Genomic DNA, 17,869 nt, shown 5'->3' on the forward strand with positions numbered 1-17,869 from the left:
GCAGCAGTCCCCTTTGTGGGGCAAGTGTCAGGGGTGGGGTGAGGCAAAAACAAAAGTTGCAGTCAAATACTTAGAAACACTTGCCTTGAGTAGACCCAGCTTGAGCGTCCATGTCACAGCAAACAGGAGAGAATTTAAAACCTGTAATGGCAAAAGTTTTTACTAATTAACCCTTGTGCAAGTCATGTGGAACTTCAACCTGAAACTTTCATCAAGTTGTTTTTGTTTTTTTTAAAATACTAGCTTTATTGAAATATAATTCACATATAGAAATTAGTAAATTTTAGTATTTTTCAGAGTTGTGTAATCATCACCACTACCTCATTTTCATCACCCCCAAAGAAACCTCATAGTGAGGATTTCACAGGGGTAGTTTAAGGAGCCCAGTGCAGAAATTTCTTTCTTGTATTTTAATGTTTCAACCCAAGGATATACAGTAAATTCCTATGGCATGAGTGGGATGATGCAGAACAAGATTTGTTAGCAATAGGGGAAATCACATACTTCTCTATTTCGTAAAATTTGGTCATTCTTTTTCTTGAATGAGAGATGGAAGTCTAGAAAACTGCAGTGACCAGAACCAAGTCTCCTAACCTCTATCCTAATGCACTTCCACTTACATGAATATGCATACCTATATTAAATGATTTTCCTTTTCATTTCCGTACTTCACCTCCTGTACTCTTAGCCAACTCAGCAATATATACATTACATACCTGAAAATAATCTTAATAACCAAGGTGCCAATGATCTTGGCTATATTACAAAGGGTTATGGTTTATTATTTAAAAAATATTTTTTATTATATCCCTGTAGTATCTACTCTGGACTGAAGGAGGCAGAAGAAGATAGGATAGAAAAGGCTGACAGTACAGAGTGATTGCCTACCTCTGTGCCAGTTTAGAAAATGCTAATTAGTCACTGCTAACAGACTAGGCATTGTGGTCATGGTGATGAGAACCTATGAAATTTAGATAAGCAAAATGATGGAGAGACTAGATTAATGTGTTTTACAAGCATTAGTGTGCTTTCTATAAAAGGATTTTATTCTTTGGTCGGGACAGAAGAGTAGAAATAAAATAAATTGTCCCCTTCCTGACATATCAAAGCTTTTTCTTTTTGTGAAAGTTGCAAGAAAAACAATATATAATTACAATATGATGATGCTGTAATGACCTATTTTCTAGCTAACGATGCATATTTAATCCATCTTTTTAAAATCATTCCAGTCTAACCTGGCTAATTTTAATCTGTACATTCAACAGGTTAACCTGAATCAAAATAGAAAGGACATAGAGACTAAGTTTGCTATACAATTGTTCATCTCATTTTTCATACAATGATATTAAACCAAAATAATTAAACTGGTCCTTATTATAGTAAGTCCCACTACTACTGCATTGGAAAAAAGATAAATATAAAAGGCGAGCAATACACAAGACATGCATAATACTGCTGACTGCATGAAATTATTTCCCTTGGGGTTCCCCAGAAATGAAAAATATTTTATCTATAACTGTAAATAAATGTGTCTATTTGCAAGATACTTGGGTACACATCTTGCCAGTAGGATCCTACTTAATTGCATTTACATTCTGCACAGTAAATGGAAGATAGGCAGATACAGGAAGGGGAAATAAAGCAAAGGGTAAAACTTCTTCTGTGCTGCTGTTGTTGTAAACAGTATAGGTAAGTTAGTTTTATTACCATTTTCCCCATCAGATTTCCGTTCGTGATCAGTGTCAGTCAAGGACAAGGCAGAGTTGGCTCGGCTGGACAAGCAGGAACTGTGCTCTGATTTCATTCCTCTTATCCACATTCTCAGCGCGTGGTCAGGTGAAGTTGCACCTTCTGTCTCTGTATCCACATCAGATCCCATCTCTAGCTGGTAGCCATGCCTAGAAACGCTGTGCATGTCAGTCTGGTAGCCAGAGCATAGAGTGTGAGGGGTTTCACAGAATTCTATCTCTGAAAAAGAAATAAAGTTCAGAGAAAAGTGTTAGAAGTATGAAAAAATACCCTTAAACAATGCCACTTTTCTCTTCATGCCTCCCCTCCTCCACTGCAAGTAATGAAGAGTTTTTTCAAAGTTAAAATTCAGGCTCTTTATTTATGGTAGCTAGGAATCTTTGCTTATTTTGGACTTTTGCAGTTTAAAATTATGTTCCTGTTGATTCTTATAAGGTTCTGGAAGAAGCATGCCCAAAATAGCTTTATAGCTACAATTTTAGGTTGCACAAAATGTAATCAAATTAGTGAGTGCAAAAGAGTTTTCCTTTAAAAGCCTGTTATCTTCTAGAAAGAATATATCATATATGCAGATATAGAGAACACATATCACATATACAGTATACTTAAGCCTAAAATATCAATGTTATTTTCTTTTCTTTAAGTATTTCATATAGATTGGTGTTATGAATAAATAATTCATTGTGAAAGGTCTGGGAAAAGATAAGATTCACATATATTTTTCTGAAGTATTATTGCTAAAACATTTGAGTTTGAACTCTAAAATTAGGAGTACCTACCATTAATGTTTTCCATTGTCTCCAAAGGATTTTAAGGCCTACTTTATGCTAATTATTCTGTTTAATTCATTCTTTTAGCAAATACATTTAAAAATTCAGTCACATATTGCACCATGGCTGTGCTTCATAGTTTTAATTTTTCCCTCCTTTCCCTCCAAATCTTAGAATTTAAAATGTTTAGAATCTGAAAGATGATATAACACATCTTTTTTGGTAGGTGAGGAAAACTAAGTTCTAAATATAGATGTTATTTTTATGCAGCCACAGAGCTCTTTTCCCAAAAATTCCCCACTTGGGCATCATTTCTGCTAGACATCATTGAAGCCCCATCAACTCCCTGCATAAATATCAGTTGTTTCATCTTCCAGGTAATTTTATATTCAATTATAGCAAGGTGTCACAAAAAGGAAAAGATGTTTTAAGAATCCCTAATAAGTTAATGAAAAGTGACCACATGCCAAGACATATCATCTGAAATGTCCATGTAATACTTAGATAAGGTAATCCTGGGACCTAGTACACTATGTAGGATTTTCTCAGGCTTACATCAGGGACAGGGTATGTCATTTGGCCCAGAAGAGGCTTAACTGAGTGCATCTAATCCTTAGCACCTATCAATAAAATGTAAACCCTAACATGAATTTATTCTCTTAATACAAAAAATGCCGGTTCTTATACCTTATTATTAGAGAAAATAACACAGAATATAAATATATTTGTTGTAATAAGTATTTTTGTAACATATAAATTTTCAATTACGGGCTTAAAAAAATCAATTCTTTTTTTTCCTCATTGAGTTTATTGGTACATTTCAGTGATACAGTACAGTTACATTCATTGCTGGGATCTTGTACCTTTACATGCCAGGTCTTGGTTCTCAGTTTTTCCCCTTGTCCCTGCCCTCCCTTCACCCCTCCTCCCCTCCCCCTTTACAAACACTTCATTTCCATTTTTTCATTTTCTCATATAAAAAATCAATTCTTAATGATTACTTAGTAGCCACTAGTACCTAGCATTGTGTTTTGTGACACAGATATTGTAGAGAATTAAAACTACTATAATATATTATTAAAACTAAATTACAATTGTCTTAGTGTTAGAATTTTCTATGGATCATATTATTTTATGATTTCTGTGATAAATGTCTTTTGGATTAATTGTATTTTCCTATAAAAGTTATCTAAATTTCAAAGGGTTAATGTTTTGAAAATAAGCATATTTTCAACCTATCAAACATAAGACCTTATCAAACCATAGTTCTCCTTGCCATAAGGCTAAAAGTAAGAATCGTTTTTGCCTAGTACAAATTTAGGGATTTAGAATATTAGGATGTGTTAATATTCATGCTTCTTAATTTCACAAGGTTTCATTATCCAATCCTACTGTGCAGTTGTTGCTACAGCAACCTGGTAATGAATCTGTCAGCTTGCAGCTGTAAGAAAGGAATATTACATAGCCTTGTGCTGACAACTTCCTTCATTCACCTAAACCAGTAGTTCTAAAACTTGCCTGCTCTGGAATCACATGGAAGGCTTGTTAAAACATAAATTTGGATACCCTGTTCCCACCGCCACCCCTGCTTCCCAGTTTCAAAAGCACCACGTGTGCAGTAGGGCCGGAGAATTTGCATTTTGAATGAATTTCCAGGTGAGGCCCATGCTGCTGTTCCAGGGACCACACTTTGAAACTAGTGGAAGAAAGGAAAAAGGGAGCTGTGAGGGCACAATCTTATCATGGTATTACCACATCTGCTTTACTTCTTTTTGGAGCCACAAGAAAGAAACATTTGCTTCAAATTGCTGTGAAGTGCCTGCATTTTTACATTCAGGGTACTAACTAGGAAATTGACTTCCAAAGACACAGACCTGAATTTAGTTTCACTCAAAAAAATGGCACGTGAAGTGTGATTTTCCAAAGCTTTTAATATAAGCATCTGAGTCGTGACATTTGTTGGAAAAAATGAGCAAATAAAAATAAATACACGGCCATTTGTCATTCCAGACTGATAGAACACTAGATACGGTTTTTTAAAAAAGAGCACTGACAGATGTAAGCAGATTCCCTTTTTGTTACAGGTATTTTTTTTCCATTTCAAACACAAATTTGAACAAGGATTTGCTCCTTTCTACAGAAATGTCATGTAACATAATAAAGATGCTTCATAAGATATACAATTTATTTTCTATTGGAACCATACCCTGACTTGAAAACAAAATCATGAATTTGCTGACAAAATGCAGACAGATAAATGTACACTTCCTTGTCAATCTATAATTTAAAAAGTAACAATTCAAGTAGGCTATCAATTGTTCCTTTTAAAAAATGTGGCAAATATAAAAAAAGGAAGAAAAGTATTTCATTTATTTGTACTAAATGATGTGCATTGAACCATCTCACTTTTGTTTATGGAATCAATGTTACCACTGTATAATATTTCCTTAAATACACAACAGTCCTCCTGGTTGTGCTTCAAATTCCCATGGGATGCATCATCTATAAGACCCTTACAATGAACCTTAAGTGGTTATTTTTAAGCCTTTTATATATAACCTTATTACATAAAATACTACATTTTCCCTAGAGAAGATTATGTTCAACTGGAAAATTATAGATCTGTTCTTCCCAAAAAGCTGTCCACAAGAGAAAAGTAAAGTACAAACTTAAAATGTCTCAAGTTTGAACAAACACTCTGGTGCAGTGAGAAATTACATTTCAACAATGAACATCGATAGATGTAACCAAGTTAATGATGTATTTGCAGTCTCATGAGTGTGTATCTAATTTTTATTCTAAAGAAAATCTCTTTTGCAGTTTTTCAAGAGAGAAAATCTCAGCAGACTAGTAAAGAGCTGGAATTCAACTTTTTACATTGGCAAAAGATTTGAAAAGATATTTAAAAACAAAAAACACAGAATCACCAATAAGCCAATGAAAAGATGTTTAAAATCATTAATTACTTGGCAAAGGGATTTTAAAACCACAATGAGACAACTGTACACCTGATAGAAAAGTTAACAAAAGCACTGCATAACAAAGCATTACCAAAGACAAGGAGCAATCTCAATTTTGTACACTGGTGAGGCAAAAGTAAGACTCTATAACCACTCTGGAAAAAGTTTAACAATTTCCTAGAAAGTTAGAGGTATAATTACCAAGAGGTAATTGTGCTTCTGGACATTTATCAGAAAGGAATTAAAATTTCTCTTCCAAACAAAAATCTGTATAAGTTTATTCATAGTAGCTTTATAAGTAATAAGTAAGAAGAAGAAATGGCCCAAGTGTACCTGACTAGGTAAACAGGTAACACCAATGTGGTACATCCACACCATGGAATGTTAGTAAATCCTAAAAAGGGATGAGTTGCTGCTACATGACAACCTAGATGGACTTCAAAACAATTACACTGCCTGGAAGAAGATAAACCAAAATTGTATATATGGCATGTTTTCATTTATACACAGTGCTAGGAAATGAAAACTAATCTGTACTGACTGTTTTCCTGGGAAAGAGGATAGAGAGATTTGTAAAACAGAGACACAAGAAAACTTGGGCACTTACAGTATGTGTAGTTTATTATAGTTCAATTACACTTCTGTAAAGATTTTATTAATGAGTTGCACATTGGCAGTCATTAAAATTCTGAGATTTTGAACCAGTCCTTTTTCTCAGATGAAGCATGAGTCATAGTGATAAAAGGAGGTCCTGATCTTTTTTTCCCCAGTTACAGAGCATGGAACAGGAGCAAAAAGATATTCAAAATGTTATCTTGCTTATATTGAAGGCATGAGGCAATCAAAATTAATTGATGCATGATTTCTCAGTCATCCTCCAGGGAGTACTTTTGTCCTCGAGGATTTGAAAGCCAAATTTAGGAGGAAATATAAGGATGAAACTGATCACTTCTGATCTTTCAGCCACTGAAGGAACAGTCTGTAGCTGGGAATCATGAAGTAACAGGAATGATTCTGGCACATAGGGTCACCTTAGGCTTGTATTAATGCTAATAAATTAATAATTTTTAAAAATGTTATGACATGCTGAATAAAATGAACTACTATATTTTCTCTATGAAAGTAAGGGCTGACCTTCAAGTCTTCAGTATGGAGAAGCCATTTATCAAAACTTGAAAGAGAAAGTAATGGATTATGTATACAGTATCAGCATTTTTCTAGGCATGCCATTTTTGAGCATTTGATATGCTGAAGATTTTATTTTTCTTAAAATTCTACCTATTTTCATTTCCTATATAAAGGGAGATTTAAACTATCATATTCCAGATAAATGATTGGTGAAGCATGATTAATCTTACCCATGAGCCAAAAATTGGAGATATAACTTGTAAAAAGTACAGACTATCGCCCAAATAAGGAAGGGAGGATAAAATTATTTTGATTAATGTGATTCACAACAACCCTCATGAATTACATTTGAAATCATGTATTATTATTAACATATGCTTTTGAATAAGACATTTAGGGGCCCTCACTTTCATCATTTGTAAAATGGATAGATCCTTATAAGAATAAATTTCTGGTAACTGTGTTGTTCTACTATCCTGTAGTTATGGCAAAATGTAGAATGTCAATATTTAAATAGGAAAATAGTAGTTCTGTGGATCAAGGTATCATTCTTACTTCCATTGTGGAAGATAATCATACATCTCAGTTAAAGAAGATTTTGTGTTATGATTACAAGTCTTACTACATTAAACTTTTGACATAGACTAGGTAACCCTGCGAACAGCAAGATTATCCATAGAGTATCCAAAATATGAAATATAATATGTAACTGAGCAATTGTTATTCATTAACCTGAAATTATTAGTTTATAAATGTAGTTATCGAATGCAGTACTGCATGGCATAATGAATCAAAGGTCACACAATTAAAAATATTATTGAACCCTAAATAATTCATTACTGGTTTCAGGGAAACTTGCAATGGATTATGACAGTCTTAAGTAAGAAAAAAGAGAAAAGAAAGAAAGAAAGAAAGAAAGAAAGAAAGAAAGAAAGAAAGAAAGAAAGAAAAAGGAGAATGAAAGAAAGAAAATAATGAGCAACACTAGACAGACAAATAATTTTCACCACTGGGTACCATTTTGTATTTTTCAGTTTGAAGGCTTTGGAAATAATTATACAAAATTATTAGACAGTTCAGTTCATGTAAGTTTACTTGAACACAGCTTCAATGAATACCCATTCAATTTCAAGTTGAGAAAACAATGTCTTCTTAATTTTTTAAAAATCAGTCCAATTAAATTTCTTCTTCTCTTCAGGAATTATCAGTACTATATTAGACAGTGGGAAGGGTGAGTTCAAAGGACTGTGGCATGTCTTTTGGGATGTTTCAGAGAAATCCTTTTTCAAGGTCCTATTGATCACACAGTAGTAAAGACACATAGCCCAGAACTGACCTTTACTTTTCTCCTGAGGACTTATCAGCTTTCTGGGACACAAGATTGAGAGATACAGTGCTCCCCATATATAGGACTAGGGCCTGCAATTATCAGAGGGCTTCAGTAATGTAACTTTTGAAGCCTAATCTTTCCCTCACATTTCCAAATGCACCCATTACCTCAGCATGCAGGACCTACAATTTTACCTTAATTTGCAGTATTTCTTCATCAATATAGAAAAGCATGGCAACATTCTGGGCAGAGTTAAAAGCCTAAAGTATAAATATTTCTGCTTTTTGATGAATGAATATTGGCTTACGAGAGACATCTCAGAACATAGCTAAAAGATCATGCCAGTGTCAAAGGGAATGTTGTCAGACAGTGATTTGCAAATGTGTAAAAATGGCCCAAACCAGAGAAGGACAAAAAATTATAGCACAAAGTCAAAAGGAAGAGAGATGAGGTAGAAACCCGGAAGGAAAAAAAAAAAAAAACCAAAAACAAAAACCAAACGCCAATCCTAAATAGATTAAAATATTCTTCAGCATCTAAGGAGAGGAAGGAAATCAGATGTGCGAATGAACTGCTACTCTTTGTTTGAACTAACTTTGAATTTAGAAGTTCAGTCCATTTAGACCAAAATCACGTAAAATTAGAGGATTTGTTCTAAAGCTAACTCAGGCAGCAGGTGCCACTGCATAGTGTACAGTCGAAAAGGTGGATGCCTGCTCTGCAATGTCTGTAACGTGAGTATGGAAAAATAATCCGATACCAGCAAAGATGGTGGGAGTTTCTGGACTACAACAGAAATTTAGAACAATGAGAACCTGTACATGTTCTCTTTATTTCGACATGTCGAACAAGGCAGAAACTTCCTGGCTTAAATGAGAAATTTTCAGGGCTACTGAACACTGCAAATGTATGGTGCTCAATGGCCCTAAAAATTTCTCATTTCTTACCTGTGTTGCTCCAATTTCCTAGCTGTTCATAACACTTTGGAGCCTAAATCCTTATGGCCCACTGTGGTCTTCTAGGTATAGTTGAGCATTTCTATTATGCACACTAAGCATGTGAAGTTGTTCGCTCAATGTGTGTGTGTGCCTGAAATTTTAATCTACATTAATCTGCTGCACAATTCCATTTAGAAGAGGAGACCAATGAGCTAAAGATTTAAACAACACTTGTGAGTATTAAAAACACTTGCGAGTTCTTCACAAATATACTCATAAAGCACAGTGACTTCTGTAACATTCAACACTTCTTTATTAATTTTTTTTTGTTATGGCTGAAGAAAGATGCCAACATAGAATTGTGCACCAGAGTTAGTGTCCATGAAGAACTACTGAATAAACTACATTCTGTCTTATTAGGAGATTCTTCTTACCATCATTCAAAGATACTTTGTTTTTTTGCCACTATCTCTTTGAACATATTGTGCCAACTACCTACAACACCTGCCTCGGATTTGTCACTAATGACTAATATTCAGCCTGTCTCAGTATCTTCTTAAAGTATTCTCAAACTTTTCTCACCTCCAACCAATAATTTTACCTTTCCTTATAGCACTTCTAATTCTCACTACATAATATTATATCTGCTTGCAATTTTTTCTTCATATTTGCATCATATAATTAGCTTCTAAATTAAGACTTCCAGCTCCTATAATGTCTATTGGTAATATGTCAAAAGAAGAAATGTTAGGTACTCTTAACACATACGTGTGTGCACACACAATAATTATATGGGCTGATGGACACATTCATTTGCTTCACTGCAGGAATAAATAACTTCACTGTTTATATAAATATCAAGATAAATGTAACAAAACATCATCTGTACACCTCAAATATATACAATAGAAAGACTAAAAGCAAATGTAAAATGCTCTGTGATCTATGGAGGACTACATAAATATAAAGTAATATTGCGGTCATTCCAGGCCCTAGAAAAGTTCTAGGGTTATCATTGAACTCAAATGCTTTAAAGTTTACGTGAAACCACTATTGAATTAAACAACTGAATACAATTCTGACACATATGAGATAGCTCACTTAACAAAACAGCGCCTACAAAAGTAAACTATTTTGATAAATTAACTGTGTGTATATATTTATATATAGAACATATTGAGTATTCTACTCAATGACCGCAAATTATGGAGAGGGAGAGGGAGGGAGGGAGGGAAGGAGAGAGAACGACGGGGAGAGGGAGAGGGAGAGGAAGAGAGGGAGAGAGACAGAGAGGGAGATTTGTTCTGGTATGTGCATAAATTACTTGGCAAGTTTTATCATTTGGGCTCTGCTAGTAAGCTTTGTTAGGTAGATTAAGAATAATGCTGGCTCTAAGGTTAATTAGATCTCTATGTGGTATAAAGTTAAATGCACACTTAACACGTGATCTAACTATTCGACCTCTGGATATTTACAAACGAGAAATGAAATCATATGTCCTTAGAGAGATCTTTATGTAAATGCTTACAACTGCTTTATTTGTAAGAGCCAAAAGTTAGAAACAACTCAAAAGGCCATTAGTAGGTGAAAGGATACAAACTCAGGTTCATACACAATAGAATAGTAATGATATATAAAAGGGAATGAATCAACACTACATATAGCAACACTTATCAATATCAAAATAATCACCTTGAGTTAAAGAAACAACACAAAATATGCACATGTCTTGTGCTTTCATTTACATAAAATTTATAAAAGGCCAACTAATCTATGGTGACAGAAAACAAATGAGTGGATGATTGGGGGTTGATGAATAGAGATAAATAGAAAAGCATTAGAAAAAAGTGAGCGAGAATGGGACCAAGAGATTGAGGGAGAGGAGGGAAAAGGACAGGGAAATAGAATGAATTGAGATGTGTCATCCCCAAAACAAATGTAATTATTTACTGAAAACATGTAGTAAAAAATTTTAAAAAGAAAAAGACAATAATATAGTAAGCAGAATCTTTGGGAGAGTGATAGGTAGATTACGCTCATGATTGTGGTAGTGATTTCATGGCTATACACATTTATCAAATTTACAAAACCATCCTCTCTAATTATTTGCTGTATATTCTATGTCAATTATACTTCAACAAAGATGTTTTTAGAAAATATGCGGGGAATACAAGAATTTCTTTTGCTTGTCTAATTTCAATGTTTCAGTAGAACACTGGAGGCAAGGAAACAAAGTAATAAAGTTGATGAAACAGAAAAACATCTATGTTCATAACTGCCACAAATGAAAGAAATGATTGATAGATTTCTCCTAATTTGTCTGCCATTTTGCCTTTGCTCCAGTGGAATTGGAAGGGCTTACATTTTGTACTCTGAAATCTTCAAGGCTAAGATTATGAATGTCTGATACTAACGTGATTCACAAATCGCTTTTGACCCTAAACTTAGAAGGAGGACTCATGGGCCAGTCTGGGTTCACTGATAAAGTACCTTAACAGATTGAGTGGATTTGGATATTGGTGACATACATTTGTTATTTTTACCCTAATGCATTAGATACCTTTGCCTTATTCCACAACTCCAGATTTGTCCTATAGTGCTGGCTATTCCTCCTAGTCAATTCCAATTCATTCTATTTGTTTCAAGGAAGACTAGAGGAGAAGATAAGATTAACTCATTGCAAATTCAGCCACTATGTAAACGACCCTTAAAATGTACGTCTCAATAATTGGAAGTTAATAATACCATCTTTGTTGACCATTAATTTTTGTAGTGGTTTTATAGTAACCATATAGTCAGTGGTAAAATGGGTTAAATATACATGTACTATGAGATCTAACTATTACTCCTTCAATACTTAGCAAAGAAAAATGAAATTGTACAGAAAAATTGGCATAGTTGTCAAATGCTCTTGTAATTAAGGTCAGTCTTGACGTCGTTATGAAGTATGGTATGTCTAAAATGATAGTTGTTTTATAGCACTGTGAATATTGTAGTCCCAGTATTATAAACTCTATAAAGAAAGTGCATTCTCTATTAGCTGGAGAATTTGGGAAACTAGTCTATCTCACTCAATTAAAAATTCACTGGTAAATGTACATACACAAGGGTTCAGAATAAACCCATCGGGCTAATAGCTCTGATTTCAGAGCACACATTACCCTGTCCTGTGACGCAAGTGGATGGAAGTCAAGCTACAGAACATGTAGTTCTATGTATTTCGGAAAAGAAGTCAGCCCGAATGTGAATTTAGCATCTTCTATGCACCAGGCCCTAAAGCATACACTATTTCATTAAATCGTCACAAAATGCCATGTGAAAAAAAGCTATTATTCTTATTTCTCAGATAAAGCAATTGAAGTTGAGAGAGAAATTAAATTGTCCATGGCCACATAGATACACACTAGGTGGCAAAGTTAACTTGGAACAATTTTAACACTGAGTCCTAGTTACCTCATACAGCATACGATGTTGTAAGTAGCACATTCAAATTCACAGCCTAGTTATCATTTGTGCAGTGTGCATGTAGCTGATGCCATGTAGCTGATGCTAGAGCTTCCTATTTCTCATCTCTCAGGTTTCATTCGGTTTGCTGCTGTTTCCAGCTGGATTTTCACAACCAGTTGCCAAAATACTCTGAGGGATATAGCAGCCGGGAGAAAATGGGCATTTCCTCTCTCACTGACAATATGAAAAGAAACCGTTAAATTATTCATATATTAACTCATTATTCTTACGTGAGTTTAATGCAGTTTTATATGTCATTTTGAAATATTGCTCCACGATATACTAATTTTTATGGATTCATTTCACCATCGTCATTTCACTTGGCCTCACTGAAAAAACACTGGAGCATATTCTGTGCTTCTAGACAATACAAACAACATCTGTGTCTTCAGGCAGACAAATAAAAGAAATCACTGGCCTCTTCTGTGTAGCTCCCTAGCACAGAGCAGCTGCCTTGAGGAAAGCTTTGAAATTATTTGACAACATTAACAAAAATGAGGAGAATATTATTCACAGGGAAATATATGTTGGGGTATTACTTCAACATATTATCACCCAGACAGAGGAGACAATGAGATGAAACTCTGGAGCCTTTCTTGTTCAGAAGGTAGCAGTACAGTCATAGGTAAAATAGGCTGAGCCTAAATCTGTAATCTGCGTTGACTTTTCCATGTATCACAACATTCAGAGAAAGGCTTTGAGTTGAAAATATGCTACATTTTTATTACATATTTAGGAATATTTTTCTTTATTTTAAACATATATGGAAAGCACGAAATTGGATAGAGGCATGCTTCTTTAACTCACATACTAGATTTTAGTGCTAACACTGCAGGCAATTTCTACAAAAATTCATTTTCTATAACATCTTAAGGCTAGAAAGCAAATACAAATAGCAACAATAAAATTAGTACTTTTGAATTGGAAATGTTTATAGCCCAAATCCTTATTAACAGTACCTTATATATTTATCCTGAACAATCACATTAATATTTCAACACTTTAACAACTGCGTGATCTATTTACATGAATGTGCTCATTTTACAGATTTTGGAAAGATTTGCAGGTCAAACAATCTGTGAAGACTGCCCAAGGATGTTCATGATGTATAGGACAGGTGTAATATGAGTTTGCACAAAGCCTGCGCAGTTGACTCTATTTAGTCTCCAAATCAATACCTTGGGGAAAAATACTCAAAAACAGCTGAACAGTGGATGGATATTTTATTCAGAAAATACCTGCTTGGCTTAATTTTCACTTTTAATGTATTTACTTGGCTCTGTCCGTGGTTACAAGGACTACACTAGGTATGATTCTAAGAGAGAGTGGTTTCTTTGTCCATCCGCTCTTTATCAGACTTTTCCAACCCATACTTGGTACCCATTTTTTTCAGTGAAACAAAATGTTTATTTCTGGACCTCAAGTATATTCTATCGTTATAACAGTCACAGGTTTCTACATTTTAATATTTTATTAGTACATGTATGTGGTATGCAATAACATTTATCAAGGAGAGTTTGCACATTTACATAAAGCATCTTAATTCTTATTTTTTGTCATCTTCCCCCATCACTTCCCACTTCCTCCAACTCTTCTTCCCCTTTCCATTTGCAAAAGCCCCTTTCCATTTTTTTGCTTGAAATCTCTTTTTCTAAAATCCCTTTTACCTTCTTTTTATTTCCTCTCCCTCCATTTCTTGCTCTCCTTCCCATTTGAAAAAGATCTCCTTACTCTGTATTATTTATCTAGTTTTATTATTTGTTTTGCTTTGTATTTATAATTTGGGCTTCTTATATAAGAGAAAACATGCAATATTTTAACTTATGTATCTGATTTATTTCACTTAATATTATGCTCATGAGATGCATCCATTTACCTAAAAATACCTCAGGTTTATCCTCCTCTATACCGGAGTACTACTCCAGCCTATGGAAATACCACATTTTCTTTATCCATTCATGTGTTGATGGGCATATAGGCTGTTTCCAAAATTTACCTAGTACAAAATGTGCTGCTATAAACATGAATGTGAATGACTGACTGCAATAGGATGACTTTAACTCCTTTGGGAAGATGCCTGGAAAAGAAACAGCTAGGTCAAACGGAATTTCTAGTTCATATTTTTGAGTAATCGCCATACTGAAATTCCATAGTGGCTGTACCAGGTTAGAATCCCAACAGCAATGAAGAAAGGTTCCTTCTTCCCAAAACCTCAGCAGCAAATGTTATTGTTTGGCTTCTTGATGACAGCCATTCTTTTTGGAGTGAGATGAAATTTCAGTGTTATTTTAACTTGCATTTCTGTACTGGTCAGAGATGTTGAATATTTTTGCAAGTATTTATTGGCCATTTGAAATTTCGGAGATATATCTTATTTTTTTAGTTCTTTATATATTATACATATCAGTCCTTTGTCTAAGGAGTAGCTTGAAAAAATTTTTTTTCAATTCTGTAGGCTATCTCTTCATTCTATTGGTGGTTTCCTTAGCTGTGCACATGCTTTTTATTTTGATGTGATCCCATCTGTTGATCCTTAGTATTATTTCCTGAGCAAGCAGGGTTTTGTTTAGAATGTCTTTGCCTACACGTGTGTCTTCAAGAGTTTTACCTATTTTATCTGCCAGCAAATTAAATGTTTTTATTTTAATATGTAGATCTTTGATGATTTTGGGGGGGGATTGGGGATTGAACTCAGGTCCTTGTGCTTGTGAGGCAGACAGTGGAACCACTGAGCTAAAACCCTGGCACTCTTTGATCCATTTTGATTTTAGTTAAATGCATGGTGAGAGATATGGGTCTAGGTTCAGTGTTTAGCATGTGGACAGCTAATTTTCCTACCACCATTTGTTAAAGAAGGTAGCTTCTTTCCTTGTGAGAAGGCAATTGGCCCCTGTGACAAATCTGAGTACCTGGAGTCGTTTCTCGTATCCACTTTTTCAGGGTGCTATTTTCTTATCCAGAAACCTGGCTTATTTTTCTCTCTCTTTCTTTATCCTACATCCCTGATTCATGGACAATTACCTAAGAGCATAAAACTATGGCAGAAAATATGATTAAGTATAGTATATGTTCTCTTTCTATACTTATGCAAGCTCATTGAAGTTTTAGTAGAACATCTCCATCTTTAGTTTTCATGCATGCACTCAGTATGTAAGTCATTCAATAAACATTTATTAAGCACATACTATGTGATATATGATAGGATCCAGGCAGATTAAAGAGAAATAAAGAAATACTTCCTGGTATACAAGGGCTGGAAATTCAGTGCTGATGAGCAAATGATAATAAGTTGATCAGTGTCATGATAGATCTACCCATAGAGGGCTTTGTGGTCCAAGGGAAGTGTGGGACTTGTATTTTGATGAAAGGCTGAGGCAGAATTCAGAGACAAGGTGATATTTTGAGTTGCATTTTAAAGGATAAAAAATATGACTATAACTGTTAAACAGAGGTTAAGAGCTCTTCTAACACAGAAAATGTCACTGAAAAGCACAGCATATTCAAATGAATAGTGACTTTAAGAAACAGAACAATAATTTTCTGTGTCTGGACTATAGATATTTTGGAATCAAAGTAAATCAGGTACAAGACTCGCTGAAGTAACATGAAGCCAGTTTGGGAAGGTTCTTAAATGCTATTCTAAGGAATAGTTCTTACTTGGGTCAAATTAATCCCATGCTGCTTACAATTCCTATGCATATGTTACCCAGCATTATTAAACAAAAACAAATAGATGAATTTAAGAGGTTTTCAGAAGTCTGGAAAGCAGTCTTGAAATTCTATAGTCATGAATTTTGATTCAGTATGTAAGAAAATTAATATAACTAGAAAATATTCATTAATCATCTAATTTGGCACATTGTGTTTCAGAAAGGGGAAAAAAACAAAGAAAAATATAAAAATCTAGGCCATCATGGAACTTGTATTCCAGAGGGAATAAATTTGTAATAAGTGTTCAGACCAAATTCAGCCTCAGAACCATACAGGTATGCATATTAATCTATAGGCTACTGTCTGTTTATTTTGGAGGGGTATTAAATCTGGGTTCTTCCAGAGGGTCAGGAGAATTGTGTACTATATGAAAGCAGTGACACATGGGAATTTAGCTACTTCCACCCTTCTAAAATCTACTAGGTAAAAATCATGTAAATGGCTTCAGTGTATTCACTGTTAGAGGAAGTTGAGGACCCAGGAGGCAATGCAGAGACCTGATACATCTGACTCACTACTATGCACTCACTTTGCTTCCAGAAAAGTTTCTTGGCTAAATAATTGAAAATTTGAGGTGTACCCATAGGCAGCCAGGAAGTGAAAGATAAAGGGAGGGATGAGGAAGAAGAGATAGAAAGAAAGAGGTATTTGCTGAGAGGTACTTTTCTATCCAAAACAGAGCCAAGTCAAACAATGTAACCACTAGAGCCTTCAGAGATTAGGACCCTGGTTAGGGTTAGGTGGGGTGAGGGAAAAAATTAATATATTCCATAACTTATGTGTAATTTTTAGTGTTCAGCTAAAATTACAGAATGCTAATTTTCATTCATCTAGGAAATCAGTTTTATTTCTTAACCTATATAAAAGTTAAAGAGGTCTTAGGAGAATGAAAAAAAAAAACTAACTGGAATGGCCATTTGGAACTGTAGCTATTCATGTATGAAACAGAAATATACATTATCTACTAACATATTAACAATATCACTAGACTCTAAGGCCATATTTAAAAAATAAAAGACCTTTACACTAAGAGGAGAACCACGCCTGCTCCCGACCCGGCCGCCATTGCTCAAGCACAGGGAAGGTGGCTGCGCGGGCGCCCCTGAACCCCCATCAGCACCCCCCGGCACTCTCAGACCTCCTGACTGTGCCAGTCTTTGGACCCACTCTGCAAAGACAGAGGTGGTCATCAAGGGTATTTTTCTGAGTTCCCAACTTTGAACATCTTTAAAGAAAGGGCGTGGGAAACCTCTAATAGAACGTTGTGGAATTCAACCATTCAGAAGGATGGGGAACTCAATCTGGGCCTTGCGGTCCGAGGTCAGTCAGCGTCATGGGGTTCAGCAATCAGCTAACTGAGATCAGGGGTCTTCCATCCTCGCTCTGTCTGAGCCATTAAATGGTTAATATACTATATTGAAAAGTTTGTTCACTGCAGACATGTTCTGGACTGCTTCTTGATTTCAATTTAATTCAAATGATTTAAGGGTGATAGACTAGTGACTACCACAGGTGGTCAGTGTCCAAGTTGTGCTTGATCTTAATGTGTTGCTGATTGTATCAGTTGGGGTAAAGCATTGCCATTGATTTGATGAGCTGTTTTCTCTGATGTTATGAAGATGAGAATGTCCATGGGTCGTTAGAGACACAGAAGCTAGGGCGCAACTGTATCAGGAAGATTAGGGTGATAATCCAGAGATTAAACCAAGGACAGTCCAACAATAAAAATTAAAATGAGAAAACACTTAAGCAAGACACAAGGACAGACTTCCAGTT

The 17,869-nt window shown here is 34.9% G+C and overlaps 1 protein-coding gene across 1 annotated transcript in view; it reads right to left on the bottom strand.

Moving 5' to 3' along the window:
• Window positions 1–17,869, bottom strand: part of Tenm1 (teneurin transmembrane protein 1) — a 788,119-nt gene that overhangs the window by 483,402 nt on the left and 286,848 nt on the right. The window contains exons 4-5 of the mRNA XM_010608026.2: window positions 1,708–1,968; window positions 85–141 (exon numbers count right to left, since the gene is read on the bottom strand). Of these exons, the coding sequence (XP_010606328.1) occupies window positions 85–141; window positions 1,708–1,968 (318 nt within the window). The remainder of the gene's footprint in view (window positions 1–84; window positions 142–1,707; window positions 1,969–17,869) is intronic.

Source organism: Fukomys damarensis, unplaced genomic scaffold, assembly GCF_012274545.1.
Source record: "Fukomys damarensis isolate Sample0158 unplaced genomic scaffold, DMR_v1.0_HiC HiC_scaffold_39, whole genome shotgun sequence".
Lineage (NCBI taxonomy): Eukaryota > Metazoa > Chordata > Mammalia > Rodentia > Bathyergidae > Fukomys > Fukomys damarensis.